This window comes from Erpetoichthys calabaricus, chromosome 13 (genome assembly GCF_900747795.2).
Source record: "Erpetoichthys calabaricus chromosome 13, fErpCal1.3, whole genome shotgun sequence".
In the NCBI taxonomy this organism is placed as follows: Eukaryota; Metazoa; Chordata; class Cladistia; order Polypteriformes; family Polypteridae; genus Erpetoichthys; species Erpetoichthys calabaricus.
Genome location: NC_041406.2, coordinates 109,340,874 through 109,357,250, shown reverse-complemented (window position 1 = coordinate 109,357,250; position 16,377 = coordinate 109,340,874). Strand labels below are relative to the sequence as shown.

Below are 16,377 nucleotides of genomic sequence, written 5' to 3'. Positions count from 1 at the left end.
ACCTTTACCTGTCTGATTTTGCTGTTTGGCTCATACGTTCATCTTTTTGTCCCTTTAAAGCTCACAAGAGCCTTTATGCACCTAAGTGTGCGCATTACAATAGTGAAGATGGTTGAGTTAAGAAAATTAACAGTTGAAAATCAAAACCAGTAAAACACTACAATGGAGTATAATTGACTTAGAGGAAGATGCATGTGAAGCAGAGAGAAAGATGTGGGGTGGAGGTGATATGTGTGCTGAAGAGAAAGAGACAAAGTTGGTTTGGGCATGTGGAACAAAAGCTAGAGGATGACTGGGTGAGATGTGCACAATGAATGGAAGTGACAAGGATGATGGCCAGAGAGAATGCTTAAGAAGACAGTTAGGGGTGGTAGCAGATGAAATGCAAAGAATGGGTCTCATCTCAAAGGGTGGCTAGGATCATGGAGAGTGTAGGAAAAAGATTTGGGTGGAACCAGGTATCCTGTGCAAGTCCAGAAAATGGCTATTAAACCAATTATGATGATGATAATGATTTAACCAGACAGGCTCAATTTAGTTTTATGTTCATCGATAGCTGGAGTTTATTCTGGCAGCAAGACAGGAATTATATGAAAGCCCTCCTAGATTAGGGGCGAGTCAAACTCACAGGGCACACTCCCACACTATCAGGAAAGCCTGCTTCATCACAGGGTGAACCTTGGACACACGGGAAGCTGTTGTGGGAAAGAGGAAGATGGCAAAATTGGATGCCATCATGAAAAATTCCTTCCATGAACTGTTCTCTTGGGGCACGTTTAACCACAGGCTCATTCCATCACAGTCAGCTAAGAAGCACATCAGAAGAGTCTTTTCAGCCCACTGCTATCAATCAATTCAATGGTTCCATCCAATGTACTCATTAAGTTTGTTTTTACTTATTTATTTATTAATTGATTGAATGGCTGTATTATTGGTTCCTCATGGGATTAGTAAAGTTTATCTAATCTAATCTACATTCAGAATAATCAGATGCCCTAAAAATACCAGGAGAAATACAGAAAGAATATGCAAACTCCAGAAAGATTGGAGTGTTAGAAGCTGTGGTGGGGGAGTCCAGACATATCCAGGTTCTTCTCCAGGATTCAGGGTAGGGCTGATTGCAAGACTGACACTATTGAATTGAACTGTAGTGTAGGAGTTTTATAAAAAAAATCGTCTATTCACTGAGAGACCTGCACTCCTCATCCTTATATAAGGCACCCCCAAAATACTAATTGCCTGCTGTTCAGAAAAATGATTGTGACTATAACCAGCAAAAAAGTGACAAAGTGAGAAACCTATAGATTTCTGAAAGTCAGGCTGCTTTTTCCAGACAGAGAGGTAGCTGAGGTAGCTCAAAAGTAAACAAACTTCACAGCTTCTTCTGTTTTCCACCCACCATAGCCCATAGGGAGTACACTTTAGGGGTAAACTTAAGGACAGAATATTTTAAGATGTGAAACTCTATAACAAAGCATTATGTTGAGACCAGGCACTGTAGTCAGCATCAAATTCAAGAGCTGACTCAATCATATCAATAATAATAATAATAATTCATTACATTTATATAGCGCTTTTCTCAGTACTCAAAGCGCTATCCACACAGGGAGGAACCGGGAAGCGAACCCACAATCTTCCACAGTCTCCTTACTGCAAAGCAGCAGCACTCAATGTGTATCAATTAAGCTTACTTCCTTGGTTTTGAAGTACAATATACTGCTGGTCTGTAAGTTAATAAAAAAAGAAAATGGGTTTAAAAGTATGATGCACTAACAGTTTTTACATTACAAAAAATAAAAACTTTTAAAAAAATCCATCTGTTCATCTGTTTTCTGAACTTGCTTATTCCAGTTCAGGGTCACAGGGAGCCGGAGACTAATAATGCAATTATGTGTTATGTTACAGAAGCTAAATGTAGTCATTATCACATCTGGCACTCATTTGCTTATTTTTAAATTGGGCAGTAAAGCCCAAGCAAAACTCCCACTCTCCCTCTACTTCGATCACTGCCCTTAGGCGCTGAAAGCTGCTTCTCAAAGGTTTCATTTGTAGACTTTGATTAGACATTGCATCAAAGAAATATTTATCCATACCTCTCCTCTTGACACCCCAAGGCTTATGCCATTCACTGCCATAATTCTCTTGTTAAATTGCTGGTAATATTTCTTGAGGTTGTGGAGAATGACAACATCATTACTGGTCTTTCCATTTAAGATTCTCAAACTCTCTTCCTCAACATCTTTATCACATGCTGGGTGTTGCAGGGTGCTTGAGGTACAATCTTCTCTCATTCTGCAATGTAAAAAGGTTTTTGAGAAGAAGGCCTGATCACATTTTACACAGTCAGAGAAACTGCATTTCTGAATAAATGTGCCAGCTTCCAGTTGTGATTTATTACTCCTCCTAAAAATAGTCATTTCAGTTTTACAGTTTTTTATCACAAACAAATAAGGTAAATATGGCATTGAACTAAGGACAGACACTGTGGGTAACACAGAGAAAGAAAATAATTTGGATAAATGAACAAAAAAATTGCACCATGATATCATATAACACAATTAGCCAGAGCACTAACATATTTAACAGTAAATAATAAGGAAGTAAACAGAACATAACATTCTTGTACTCACTTAATCCAGATCAGTGCCAGCAAGTGGAATAAAAATTTCCAAAAAATGCCATTTACAAAACTTAAAGATGCCACCTTTACAGAAGACACAAATGCCATTATTGCATGAGGATGCACGTATGAGATAGATGAACATTAGATCGACTTTCCATTCCAGAGTCCTACTGGGAGTGGCATATTCAAAGTTCATTTCTAGAGCTACACTTTAAGAAAGTCATACCCATTGGGCAAGGATATACGGTTATCCCTTGCAATTGGCAGAGGTTAGGGGCACAAACCCATGTGAATACAAAAATAAGTTTTGGGGCCATGATTACTGCATATTAAAAGTTTATTGCGCTGAATAAAATGCAAAAGGTTTTGAGAAACGTGTGATAGAATGGTCAAGCAAAGCACGTGTGTGAGGCTGGCTGGCAAGACAACGAGTGTATTTCATTATTTCCATAGTTTCTGAGTAAACAATATGTTTTTATGAAGTGTTACTTATTATATTAATGTATGTAATGCATGCAGGCCTTATTATAATAATGTATGTATATTTATGGTTGTAAATGGTGTCACACACATGCGATTAGGAAACATCTGAAAGGCCTTAAGAATAGTACTACCGCGCCAGACCAGGGGATGGCGAGCTGCACTAACTCTCTTTCTCAATCTTCTGCAGACCATCCACGGGAAATCTCGCTAGGTCCCTGCAACAGTGATGACGTCACTTTCCGGTTCCGGCGCCATGGATGACATCACTTCTGGTCCCAGTGCCACAGATGACATCATTTCCGGCATGAAAGACATCACTTCCAGTTTCGGTGCCAATGATGATGTCACTTCCGATTCCGGTCCCAATGTTGTCACTTCCGGCGTTAAACTTTAAAGCTGCCATTTTTTCCTATTACATTCAGTTCTGTTTTGGACTCAATTTCTACCCCTTTGCAGCCAAGGCACAATATACGGGTGGCTGCCCCAAACCTTTTTATGTCTGTGGTCTGCTTTTGTGACAATGGTAAAAAAGACAAAACAATAAACACTCACAACACAGTCCAGTTTCACAGATGCCGAAGGATGGTGGTGTAATTATGCAATCCCCTGTGAAAAGCCTCCTGAAAGTTATGTAAAGTTTTGTCCCGCAGTTATGTCTGTGCAAGTGAAGATTTGCAGAAGCTGTGAGTACTCCCCTGACATTGACATTTTCAAACCCAGATGAAATTACACGAATAAGTCGGCACAGGACAAAAATATATATTGAAAGTAAACTGTAATCCAATGGGTGTAATTGTAATCCTTCATTGCAGTGAAGCATTAAAACAAAAAGACACCCCCTGATTGTGATCCTGCTGACTTTTTATAACTCACTTTTAAACCTAGAACCTTAATCTTGTTTCATCCAGCGGCTCTTGTGATAATTGATGAAGTTACCCTTTGACACAGTATTCCTAGGGTTGTGGGATTTGCAGTCCATTTAAGTAGCACAGCTACAGTGTCATCTGCCATTTTCAGCAATAGGTTGCAAAACTCGCAAAATAATTTCAATTGATTTATTTTTTGAAGACTGACTAGCAGATCTGCGAATTGCAAAGGGCCGACCTGTATAATAAAAAATATGCCTTTTGGTGAACAAATTAACTATGAGTTACAAAAATAAAAACTACTTTTTAAACAATCTCACATAAGCCTGACAAATAAAATTAAACCATTCAGTCCCATCAGGCTTGTTTGTTCAGCTGGTGTAATTGCTGTGTTATCACAATATCTTTTCCAGGCTTCCTCTTCAACTAAATGACTAGTACTTTATTACAGATTCCCACAATTCGTTTTGTTATGATTGCATTTTTCTTTATCATTTTTGTGCCTTTCCTGAGGTGTTTTCTGAAATAATGTGCTAAAGGTTAGGGTGTTTTGATATTAGTTTGCAACAAGAAAATATTGTTAAAAAGTATTTTAATGTATTTTCCATGAGTCTGTTTATCACAGTTACCACCATTTTGTGGAGCGGTTGTTGCCGTATTGCTAAAGTCAATGTGACTTTTAATTGCTGGTTATGTCAGACTTGTTGACTGCGGTTGCTGATCTTATCGCCAGACCATGTCAGTTTATCCATCCATCCATCCATTATCCAACCCGCTATATCCTAACTACAGGGTAGCGGGGGTCTGCTGGAGCCATTCCCTGCCAGCACAGGGCGCAAGGCAAGAAACAAACCCCGAGCAGAGCGCCAGCCCACCGCAGGGCACACACACACACCAGGGACAATTTAGGATCGCCAATGCACCTAACCTGCATGTCTTTGGATTGTGGGAAGAAACCCACCCAGACACGGGGAGAACATGCAAACTCCACGCAGGGAGGACCTGGGAAGCGAACCCAGGTCTCCTTACTGCGAGGCAGCAACGCTACCACTGCACCACCATGCCACCCATGTCAGTTTATATGATTGATAATCACTGATTATGTCAAATTTAGCAACCATGTGACAGCTTTTCAGTTGTGCTCGCCTCGTTTTCTGACAGGCAATAGCATGCTGCCTGATGTAGAAAGGGTTAGCAGATACGGTAAGTTCTGTCATAATCTATTCCCTTTTTTCCATTCTGTTGTTGTATGTAAAACTGAAGACATCAGACAGATGAGCATCTCTTCTGTTAGTGAGGTCCACACCCATATTCCTTATTCCTAGTCATACATTATATATATTGCACTACCTTGATGAGCATTCATTGGTTGTCAGTTCTGTTTGATTTTATTGGGGTCAGTTTTGAACTTTTTGGAGTGAGTCTCAGACTAGGTGACCAGTCTTCACAGGAGCACAGCACCAACTACCTCAGTTTCACTAAGATTATGTTAATGAAGGATATGACTGAGAACCACTCGAAAGATCGTGTGATGTGACATACCCGTAACTCAGATGTGAGCAGCTGGTCATATCATCTGGTCATGGGTATTGTTGTATGTGGTAGTAATGCTTTTGTCAATTACTTTACATTCATTTAGTGAATATTATGGTCTGTGTCTTCTAGGGAATAGGATCTCTGCAGGAAACTGTGGGAGTATTGAAATCATATTAACTGTATGAAGTTAGTGAATAAAACAATCAGGAGGTTATGAATGCAAACTGTATTGTAGTAGCCAGCATATTACCCTGAAGATAAGTGGGGCAGGATGGGTGACTGGCAGTGAAATGTCACACAGGTGTGCTGAGCCTTGCATTCCACAAAACACATTGATTTTTCATTTTTTATTTTACAACTCTGGGAAAGTTCAAAAAGGCAGAAGGAGACTCCAGGGGCATTGGATAAATAGAGCCTTGCAGAAGATAAAGGGGGATTCATGAAGAGAGACATGTCATGCAACTCTGGAACACAATCAGAAATCTGAAAGAGAGACTTTCACTTCAGAAACAGTGCGTGAATAGCCATGGCTAGTTTCAGTAATTGTTACTCTACCAGGCATTTCCTGTGGCCATAACAGAAGGAAGGTGGTTCTTCTGAAAGTATGGCTATGGATCGTTCATTGTTCATTGTTAAATAAATATGACTATTAAATAAATATGACATTGTTAAATAAATATGACTATTAAATGAGGTTTAACTCTCATTTGGTGTGTATCTTGGTCTTCCCATCTTGCTGTTTATTGAGTAGTGTCAGAAATTGTGTACAGCTTAGTGCAATATCCTACCTTATTACATTTTCCTGCTTCTTCTCCTACAAGTTTGAATATCATTATCATTATCTTTATCATGAAGTCTTAGTGATAGGATCAGAAAATTACAAAACGATTGCCTTAAAATCATGGCGTCATTCATTCTCAAATATCACTTCCTATTCCTTGTTGGAAGTGAGAGTAGGATGCTTCATAATGATTTATCATGTCCTATGATGAGGTAGTACAAATTCTGAGATGCTTGATGAATATAGGCTGTGATAGATTAAGGTCTCCGTGACCCCTTGAACCCTCTGATCAGACGTCAGACACCATATAAAAGTCCAAATATTACTTTTATTCAGACAATAATGTGCACAAAGCACCCTCCTCTCCACAATACTCACATATAAATCAATAATCAATAAACCAATACATAATCCTCCACTCCCAGACGCGTTGCCACCCTTCCACCCAGCTCAGCTCAGCGTACTGGGCTTTCCCATGGTCCTTTATACCCCCTGACCCGGAAGTGGTTCCTGTTCCACAACCCACAAGTCCTTATTCCTCCCGGGTCAGGGTAAACAGTCCTTTTCTTCAACCCGGAAGCACGCCGTTTCCTCCTGTCCTGGGATTATGACGTACTTCCGGGTTATGGGGCATGTAAGAGTCTACGAGCTTCCCTACAGCGACTCCTGGTGGTCCCCAAGGCATCCAGCAGGGCTGTGCATAAAAACTACATAGTCCATGAGTCCCTGCTGGAACTCGGGGCACGTCCATGCTGCAGGGAAGGCTCCACCTGGCGGCCTGGGGGTATTGGCCGGAATGAAAAGCCGGCCACATATCACAAGGCATAGATTCTTAAGGGATATAACTGATAACTTATCCACATAAAGAGTATTTTCCTCTTATCTAGACACTTTAATCCTCTTTGATTAAGAAATGTGAAAACCAGATTTCAAAATAACCTCTTATATCAAAGGCTTCTAGTTTTAAAGTTAATCTATCCAGTGGTACTTAAAATGAAAATAGTGCTAGCTCCATACATATTTTACGGAGGATTCAAAATCCTGTAGTTTGATAAATTATTAAACCTGGGTGGTCTAGCTGTTCATATGGTATCTAGAAGAACCAGTATGCCCAACTTAAACATTCCTACTTACAGAACTCCACCATCGTCTGTGTGCACACTGCTTAAATCCTCTGTGACAGGAGTTAGGCTCAATAAATGTGGCTGTTTGGATAGTGTAGAATGAAACATTTCCCAAAACTATACAAACTTTGTAAAACTTTATTGGGGGATGTTTATCTCATAAAATTGAATGTGACACTTGGCACTACTGCACTACTTCCAGGCTGCTCTTCTGCATATGGAAAAGTCAGCTTGGATAAAGAAGCATTGGGATCAATGGATGGAAAGATTCGAACATCAGATTGGACGGCCAGCACACACTCCACTGTAGAAAACCAAGAAGCAGATAGACAGCCTGCTGTTATTTTGTTTTTGACTTTCTTTTTTACAATTTTAATCTCCTCCCTTGTCAACAGGCCATAGTTCATCAATTAATTAATTAATAGGCAGATATTGTTGGTTTTCATTTATGTTTAATAAGTTTCTACCTTGTTTTTTGTGTGTTTTAACAGATCTGTATTTATATAGGTACCTGTTTAAATTACAGGAACACTTTGAAAAAAATCCTGCTGGATATCTATACTGATATGGACTGATATGGTAATGTGTTAGGAACGAAAGGATGCCACATCGTTTGATGGAAGTGAAAATGATCAACCTACAGAAGGCTGAATTCAAAGACACCCCGATAATCAAAGTGAAAAAATGATGTGACAGACTAGTCCACTTTGGCAAAATTCCATTGGAGCAACTCAAAATCGTACTCAGTAGTTTGTATGGCCCCCACATGTTTGTAAGCATGCCTGACAACATCGGGGGTGGGGCATGGTCCTAATGAGATGACGGATGGTGTCCTGGGGATCTCCTCCCAGATCTGGACCTGGACATCACTGAGCTCCTGGACAGTCTGAGATGCAAACTGGCAGCATCGGATGAACCGAAACATAATATCCCAAAGGTGTTCCATTTGAATTTAGGTCAGGTGAGTGTGGGGGCTAGTCAATGCTATCAATTCCTTCATACTCCAGGAACTGCCTGCATACTCTTTCCCCATAAGGCCAGGCATTGTCATGTATCAGGAGGAACCCAGGACCCACTGCACCAGCATAGGGTCTGACAATGGGTCCAAGGATTTCATCCCGATACTTAATGGCAGTCAATGTGCCGTTGTCTATCCTGTAGAGGTCTGTGCGTCCCTCCATGTATATGCCTCCCCAGACCATCACTGACCCACCACCAGATCGGTCATGCTGAATGATGTTACAGGCAGCATAACGTTCTCCACGGCTTCTCCAGACCCTTTCACATCTGTCACATGTGCTCAGGGTGAACCTGCTCTCATCTGTGAAAAGCACAGGGCACAAGTGCTGGACCTGCCAATTTTGGAATTCGATGGCAAATGCCAATCAAGCTCCACAGTGCCAGGCAACGAGCATAGGTCCCACTAGAGGACGTCGGGCCCTCAGGCCACCCTCATGAAGTCTGTTTCTGATTGTTTGGTCAGAGACATTCACACCAGTGGCCTGCTGGAGGTCATTTTGTATGGCTCTGGCAGTGCTCATCCTGTTCCTTCTTGCCCAAAGGAGCAGATACCGGTCCTGCTCATTGGTTAAGGACCTTCTACGACCCTGTCCAGCTCTCCTAGAGTAATTAATTGTCTGTCTCCTGGAATCTCCTCCATGCCCTTGAGACTGTGCTGGGAGACAGAGCAAACCTTCTGGCAATGGCACGTATTGTTGTGCCATCCTGGAGAAGTTGGACTACCTGTGCAACCTCTGTGGGGTCCAGGTATCTCCTCATGATACCAGTAATGACACTGACTGCAGCCAAATACAAAACGAGTGAAAAAACATTCAGAAAAGATGAGGAGGGAAAAATGTCAGTGGCTTTTACCTGTTGAACCATTCCTGTTTTGTGGGTCGTCTCATTGTTGCCGTTCTAGTGCACCTGTTGTTAATTTCATTAACACCAAAGCAGTTGAAACTGATTAACAACCCCTCTGCTACTTAACTAACCAGAACAAAATTCATTAGAGATAAATAAATCAAACTAATTCCAAGAGTTTAGTTTGCAGAACATAGCTCACTCTGTCACTTGGATGATAATAGCGGGCAATGCACACTCTTGTTGTTTTGGCCCATGCACTTTCTGAAACTTCTTAGTTTGTATCAGGAACATGCAGCATAATAGGATCAGCAATTTCTCAAAGATTGCTAATACTCTTTACAACACACTATATAATGCACTGGTAAGACCACATCTGGAGTACTGTGTGCAGTTCTGGGTACCACGGTACAAGAAGGATATAGCGGCACTCGAAGCTGTGAACAGGAAAGCACCCAAGTGCATCCCAGGTCTTAAGGACATGTGCTACTCTGACAGAGAATTAAACCTGTTTAGTCTGGAGAGGAGAAGACTACATAGAGACCTCATCCAGGTATGTAAAATCTGCAAAGGCATGGATAAAGTAGATCCGGTAACATTCTTTCAGCTTCTGGGTGAATCAAGTACTCGAGGACATCGTTGGAAATTAAGGGAAAGTGTGTTTAAAAATGAAGCCAGGAATCATTTCTTTACGCAGAGAGCTGTGGGACTTTGGAACAAACTACCGAGACCTGTAGTTGAAGTAGAAACCTTGACAACCATTGAGAAGTATTTGAATGAAATATTGGGACAGCTTAGTTATTAGCTAAACAAACAGGCTTGATGGACTGATTGGTCTCCTGTCATTTGTCAAATTTCTTATGTTCTATGTACTTATGACATGGTGCCATAATGAATGGATACATAATGACTTTCACAAGTAACCCCTTCAGAACCAAAGAAATTATTTAGTTTTACTAACATTACTTTTTCACTTGTTTTGTTGCCTGGCTATCCTGAAAATTGGGCACTTGATTCCTTCTAAAGCTTTTGTCACAAAGGGTATATACACTGCTCAAAAAATTAAGGGAACACTTAATCATTAGAGTGTAACACCAAGTCATTTAAGCTTCAGGAATATCAGTCTGTCCAGTTAGGAAACATAAGCAATTGTGAATCAACTTCACCTGCTTTGATGCAAATGAAAGTGACAACATGTGCACTGGAGAGGCAATAGCAAGACAGCCCCCAAAAAGGGAATGGGTTTTGCAGGTGATGGACATAGACAATTGCTCTCTCCTTATCCTTCCTGACTGACTCTTCTCTAGTTTGGCATTTTGCTAGTGTTCTTGTCATTACTGGTAATGTGAGCAGGTAACCTGAAGCCGATTCAGGTTATACAGGTAGTCCAGCTCTCCAGGATGGCACTCCATATATGCTATCGCAAGAAGGTTTGCTTTGTCTTCCAGCACAGTCTCAAGAGTTGACAAGAGGGACTGCATTGCATGCAATACCTGTTGCTTACACTCAAGCCCATCTCTCCTGCTGACAGCCCTGGCAATAGTGCAGCAATTTTAACTGTGCAGTACATCCCGTTTTTGAACTGCAGTGCCGGTGTTATCGGGGGACAAAGCTTGTCAACTATGTTTCATTGCTTAGAGGTGCACCGGCACATTTTGCTTCATGGGAGTCTCCAATCCCCTAAACCCCTCGATTGTCGATCGTGTGTCATTTCTTTGTGGCACCTAAACTTCGCAAGGGACACATTTACAAGATTATTGAGATTTTTAAAGTTGTAATTTGCTCAAATTATATTTAAATTTTAAAGCAGTTAAAAGCTTATTTTTGAGCTCAATTTGTTCACCCACAGAGCTGCATGTGGTTCAAAAATTGTAAATCTGAATTCTTCATCTTCAAATATATTACTTTTGTATAGGCTGAAAAATCAAACATTTTCTAGGGTGCGGGACATGGAAAAGTTTGGAACCACTGCTTAGGGAGTACCGTTCTCATTTTATTCCCCCTAAAAAAAACTAAAAACAAAAACGCCTAAAAACTCTTTAGTGACTTCAGTTAAACTGTATGCTAACTAAAACTTGCCTGTTTTGCTCAGCTCTACTCATAGCTAATTAACTAATGTTTATTTTATGTGGAACGATTCATACTGAACACTATTTCACGCAACAACTCCGTAACGCTCAATCATACAACAACTCCGTCACACTCAATCATTTTAAATAGGCAAATTATTTATTAATTATATTACTTTTTCATCTCCTCACTGACCTGCTAAATAATGAGTTTTGAAAGAAGCTGGATTCTACACCTTAGGCAACAGGTGTTAATGTTATGGAAATAAAATGTTTACTTTACTTTAGAGGCCTCAATCAACCCAAGGAACATGTAGGAGGAAACCTGCACTGCTGTATACATACTACAGTGATCCCTCGCTATATCGCGCTTCGCCTTTCGCGGCTTCACTCCATCGCGGATTTTATATGTAAGCATATTTAAATATATATCGCGGATTTTTCGCTGCTTCGCGGGTTTCTGCGGACAATAGGTCTTTTAATTTCTGGTACATGCTTCCTCAGTTGGTTTGCCCAGTTGATTTCATACAAGGGACGCTATTGGCAGATGGCTGAGAAGCTATCCAGCTTACTTTCTCTCTCTCTCTCTCTCTCTCTCTTGCGCTGACGTAGGGGGGTGTGAGCAGGGGGGCTGTGTGCAGCTGCTTCCTGAAGGACATGCTGCACGGAGCTTCGCATACTTAAAAGCTCAAAGGGCACGTATTGATTTTTTTTATCTGTCTCTCTCTATCTCTCTCTCTCTCTCTTCCTGCTCCTGACAGAGGGGGTGTGAGTTGCCGCCTTCAACAGCTTTGTACCGGCGGTGCTTCGCATACTTAAAAGCCAAAAAGCCCTATTGATTTTTTTTTTTGACTGCTTGCTTTGCAGTCCTTTGAAAAGGAAGATATGTTTGCATTCTTTTAATTGTGAGACAGAACTGTCATCTCTGTCTTGTCATGGAGCACAGTTTAAACTTTTGAAAAAGAGACAAATGTTTGTTTGCAGTGTTTGAATAACGTTCCTGTCTCTCTACAACCTCCTGTGTTTCTGCGCAAATCTGTGACCCAAGCATGACATTCTAAAAATAACCATATAAACATATGGTTTCTACTTCGCGGATTTTCCTATTTCGCGGGTGGCTCTGGAACGCAACCCCCGCGATGGAGGAGGGATTACTGTATATATTTATATATTTGATTTATCTAAAGTAAGTTATAAACAACAAGGACACAATGCAGTATTTCTGCTTTTTCACACCAAGAGTAAAAAAAAAATGTTAAGGGACTCATTTAGGAACACACAGTGAATCAGTATTTGGCACTAAGTTAGCAAATAGGCCACATAGGGAGAGAATGCAAACCACACATAAAGAACATTAAAGACATGTAAAGCAGAAACCTGGCAAAAATAAGTCCAGCTTCCAGTCTTAAAAATAAGGCTTATATTTTGTGATAAAGTCACTAAATTCACAAAAAAATTAGATCAGACAAGAAGAATGAGAATTAATGGGAGAATTGGCCTTTTCTCACTCTTCAACTTTCACTTTATCTTATCTGTGTCTGACAATGCTGCGTAATTACCATTAAAAGTTGAAATAAAATGTCAAGCCTGTCAGGCAAGATGGCAGCATAAATGTGTTGCTCTTGAACTCCTAGGTGAGCCCAGGGTCTCAACCCTGTGGCTGTGTCCAAGGAGAAGAATTTCAATTGAAATGGCAATAACAAAAGAAAATCACTCCTCATTCAGCAGATACTATTTTTACTGATTTGCCCTCTAGCAAGCACAGTCTAAGGAGCTGTTGAGTGATGGCTAGACAGTCGAGTAATGTGTAATTCATAAGGTGAAAGCATTTGCTGATAAAACACAATGACAATTTGTTTTATCCCTGCATTTCGTGCTTTTTGCAATTTCAAGAAAGGGAATTCGATTTGCAAAGCAACAGAGCAGATGTCAGATGTCAGCAGGTATGTGTCGTCAGGCAAGAAAAGGGACTTTCACATTGTATGCATGGCCAATTTCAGCTTTACACTGATTTAATAGTAAAGGTTGCACTTCTCCATTGAGCCAATCACAAATCTCAGTGGTCTGAATGAACAGGCCTGTAATTGGGCAAGCATTAATCCGAACTTAATTATGCATGCAATAAGTACATTGGTAATTAATCATTGATACGCTGGATGCTTGAGTGATCTGCATTATGTGAGTTAAGTTAAATATAGACATTTGATTGATTGGCCATATAAATAAATGCATAACTAACGAAATTAAATTCCTTTTCAAATAATAGGAAACAAAACCAAGAACATGTTGAGGTGTGTGTGCAAACCCTTGTCTGTCTCACTTTTAAAAACTAGAGATATGTACTCCCGTGATTTCTGAACAAAATTGGGCAACGTACTAATAACCACATTGATATATAAAAAATGTATGTTATAGTATATATTAAAGTATAATATTATGTTTATGAGTGACACAAATCTTAATTTATCAGCTTAACAGCACTTTAGGCCAACTACTGTCAGATACATTTTCTTAATTATTTCATTAGAGCTGCTAACTCTTAGTCAAGTAGCATTAATGTAGTCAAGGAGTACAAGCTCCTTTGTAAAAAAACTCACTTGAAACTCAGAAGAACGTTTTATTGGTTGAAACTCAATATACGGTCTAAACTAAAACCTAAAGCATATCCACAGGTTTCTCACGGTTTTCCTCCTCTTTAAAACACCCACATTATATTTTCTCGACAAACTTGGCAAACCAACTAACCAAATCTCTGAGTAGGCAAGAACACCTTTGTTTGACTGGCAATTTATTCCAGGACATACAGCCTTCAACACACAGTTATCCTGAGGTATTTAGAGAGGAAACTTGATGGCATGTCTTTAGACTGAAGGAGGAAATTACAATTTCCAGAAAAAAAATCTGTGATAATGTTGAAAATAGAAACTGAGAATAAACTATCCCATGTTAACTAATGAATTAATTTTCTATAACACTGTGGTGGCATATCCAAAAGTATGAGCTGGCTTGCTGGGAATTCAGCTGTTTTAGATATAGTGGTAGAGTCAAATGCTACATACCTGTATATATATATATATATATATATATATATATATATATATATATATATATATATATATATATATATATATATATATATATATATATATAATGTATATTTAAAACACTAGGAAACCATGCAACAGTTTAATGCTAAGTAAAACCTGAAAGAAACCCACGGAGAAACAGAAAATATCTGCAGTCTCTGCAATACAGTGACTCTGACAGGCAAAAAAAATACTGAAGGCATTCTCACATGATGTAGTTATATTTTTTAGTGTTTGGAGTCCTTTATGCTGCAGTCAGTCATTCAAGAATCAAAGCTAGCCTAAGGGCATTGTCCCTGTTGGTAAGAGGATGTACAGTATTTTCATTTCTTATGCTTATATATTGTAAAGGAGGTTGTAGTCAGATGGCTAATGATGATTTTCCTGACTTGGAGTCTGCTATAGTGGGACAGAGGGTAAGAATGCATCCAGGGACCATGTGTTCCCCTATTACTTTGGATGGCAGTATTGCTCTGGTGTGGCTACCATTTTGAAACCCGAAAAATCCTATGGGAGATGATTTAGCTCTGGTGGACAGACCTGTTATGGAATCTTCAGTGACGTTTGAGGTAGCTGCTGGGAACAAGCCCCCATAATCAGGTAGCAGTTCTGCCTGACCTGAAATTACTTCCTGGTTACAGTGTTGGTGTGCTAGAAGTACTCACGGGTACAGGTTAAAAGGAGCCCTTCACCTCACTCAGGTGAATCTAAATCAGGAGAGGAAAAAGGCAAACCTTACCTGGAAGGAGTAAAGGAGAAAGAATTCGACTGGTGCTTGTGTAAAGGAAAAGCATATATAAGGTGCTTGTTTAAATAAATAAGTCTTTTAAACCAGGGAATGTCTTTGGCGTAGTTTTCTCTGAGGTTAGGGTACTCTGAGAAGCCCATACAGGCCACAATATCTTAAAAAAAAATATCCAGCCTGTTAGAATTCCACAAGTGTTACTACAAGCATTAAACCTGCCTTAGCTTGTCAAAATTCCATTATACAGTATTTTATTAGCAATTTCTTCTTCTTTCGGTTGCTCCTGTTAGTGGTTGCCACAGCAGATCATCTTTTTCCATATCTTCCTTTCCTCTGCACTTTACTCTATTACACCCATCACCAGCATGTCCTCTCTCACCACATCCATAAACCTCTTTTCCTTTTTCCTCTCTTTTTCAGCTCTATCCTTAACATCCTTCTTCCAATATACCCAGCATCTCTCCTCTGCACATGTCCACACCAGCGCAATCTTGCCTCTCTGACTTTGTCTCCCAATCGTCCAACTTGAGCTGACCCTCTAATGTACTCATTTCTCATCCTATCCATCCTCGTCACACTTAGCATCTTTAACTCTGCCACCTCCAGCTCTGTCTCCTACTTTCTGGTCAGTTCCACCGTCTCCAACCCATATAACATAGCTGGTCTCACTACCGTCCTGTAGACCTTCCCTTTCACTCTTGCTGATACCCATCTGTCACAAATCACTCCTGACACTCTTCTCTGCCCATTCCACCCTGCCTGCACTCTCTTTTTCACCTCTCTTCCACAATCCCCTTTACTCTGAGTTAATTACAATTACTTAATTAATCCATTCTGGTTAGTCTGATTCAGAGTGACATTCACACACACTCCAGCTGACCCATCAACAGTATATTATTAGCAACATTTACACCAAAAAAAAAATCCTAAGACTTTTTATTTAAATTGACAGATTGTAATGACACCCCAAATATTCCTCCAACTACCACAGACGAACTATGTTGAAATACAATAGCAACATACATTAAATATTGATTGAAACAGGTGGTAAAGTGGCACAGTGATTAGTACTGCTGCCCAGTTAAGCTTACACCAATGGAGAATAAAGATAAGTGAATTTAAAATAAAATCAGCTATTCAGTTATATGAATTAATGAATGAATAATAGATAGATAGATAGATAGATAGATAGATAGATAGA

General features: G+C 39.9%; 1 protein-coding gene across 1 annotated transcript in view; it reads right to left on the bottom strand.

Moving 5' to 3' along the window:
* Nucleotides 1-16,377, bottom strand: part of LOC114663796 (ATP-binding cassette sub-family A member 13-like) — a 488,511-nt gene that overhangs the window by 103,646 nt on the left and 368,488 nt on the right. Inside the window, exon 36 of the mRNA XM_028817717.2 lies at nt 2,094-2,292. Within this exon, the coding sequence (XP_028673550.2) occupies nt 2,094-2,292 (199 nt within the window). The remainder of the gene's footprint in view (nt 1-2,093; nt 2,293-16,377) is intronic.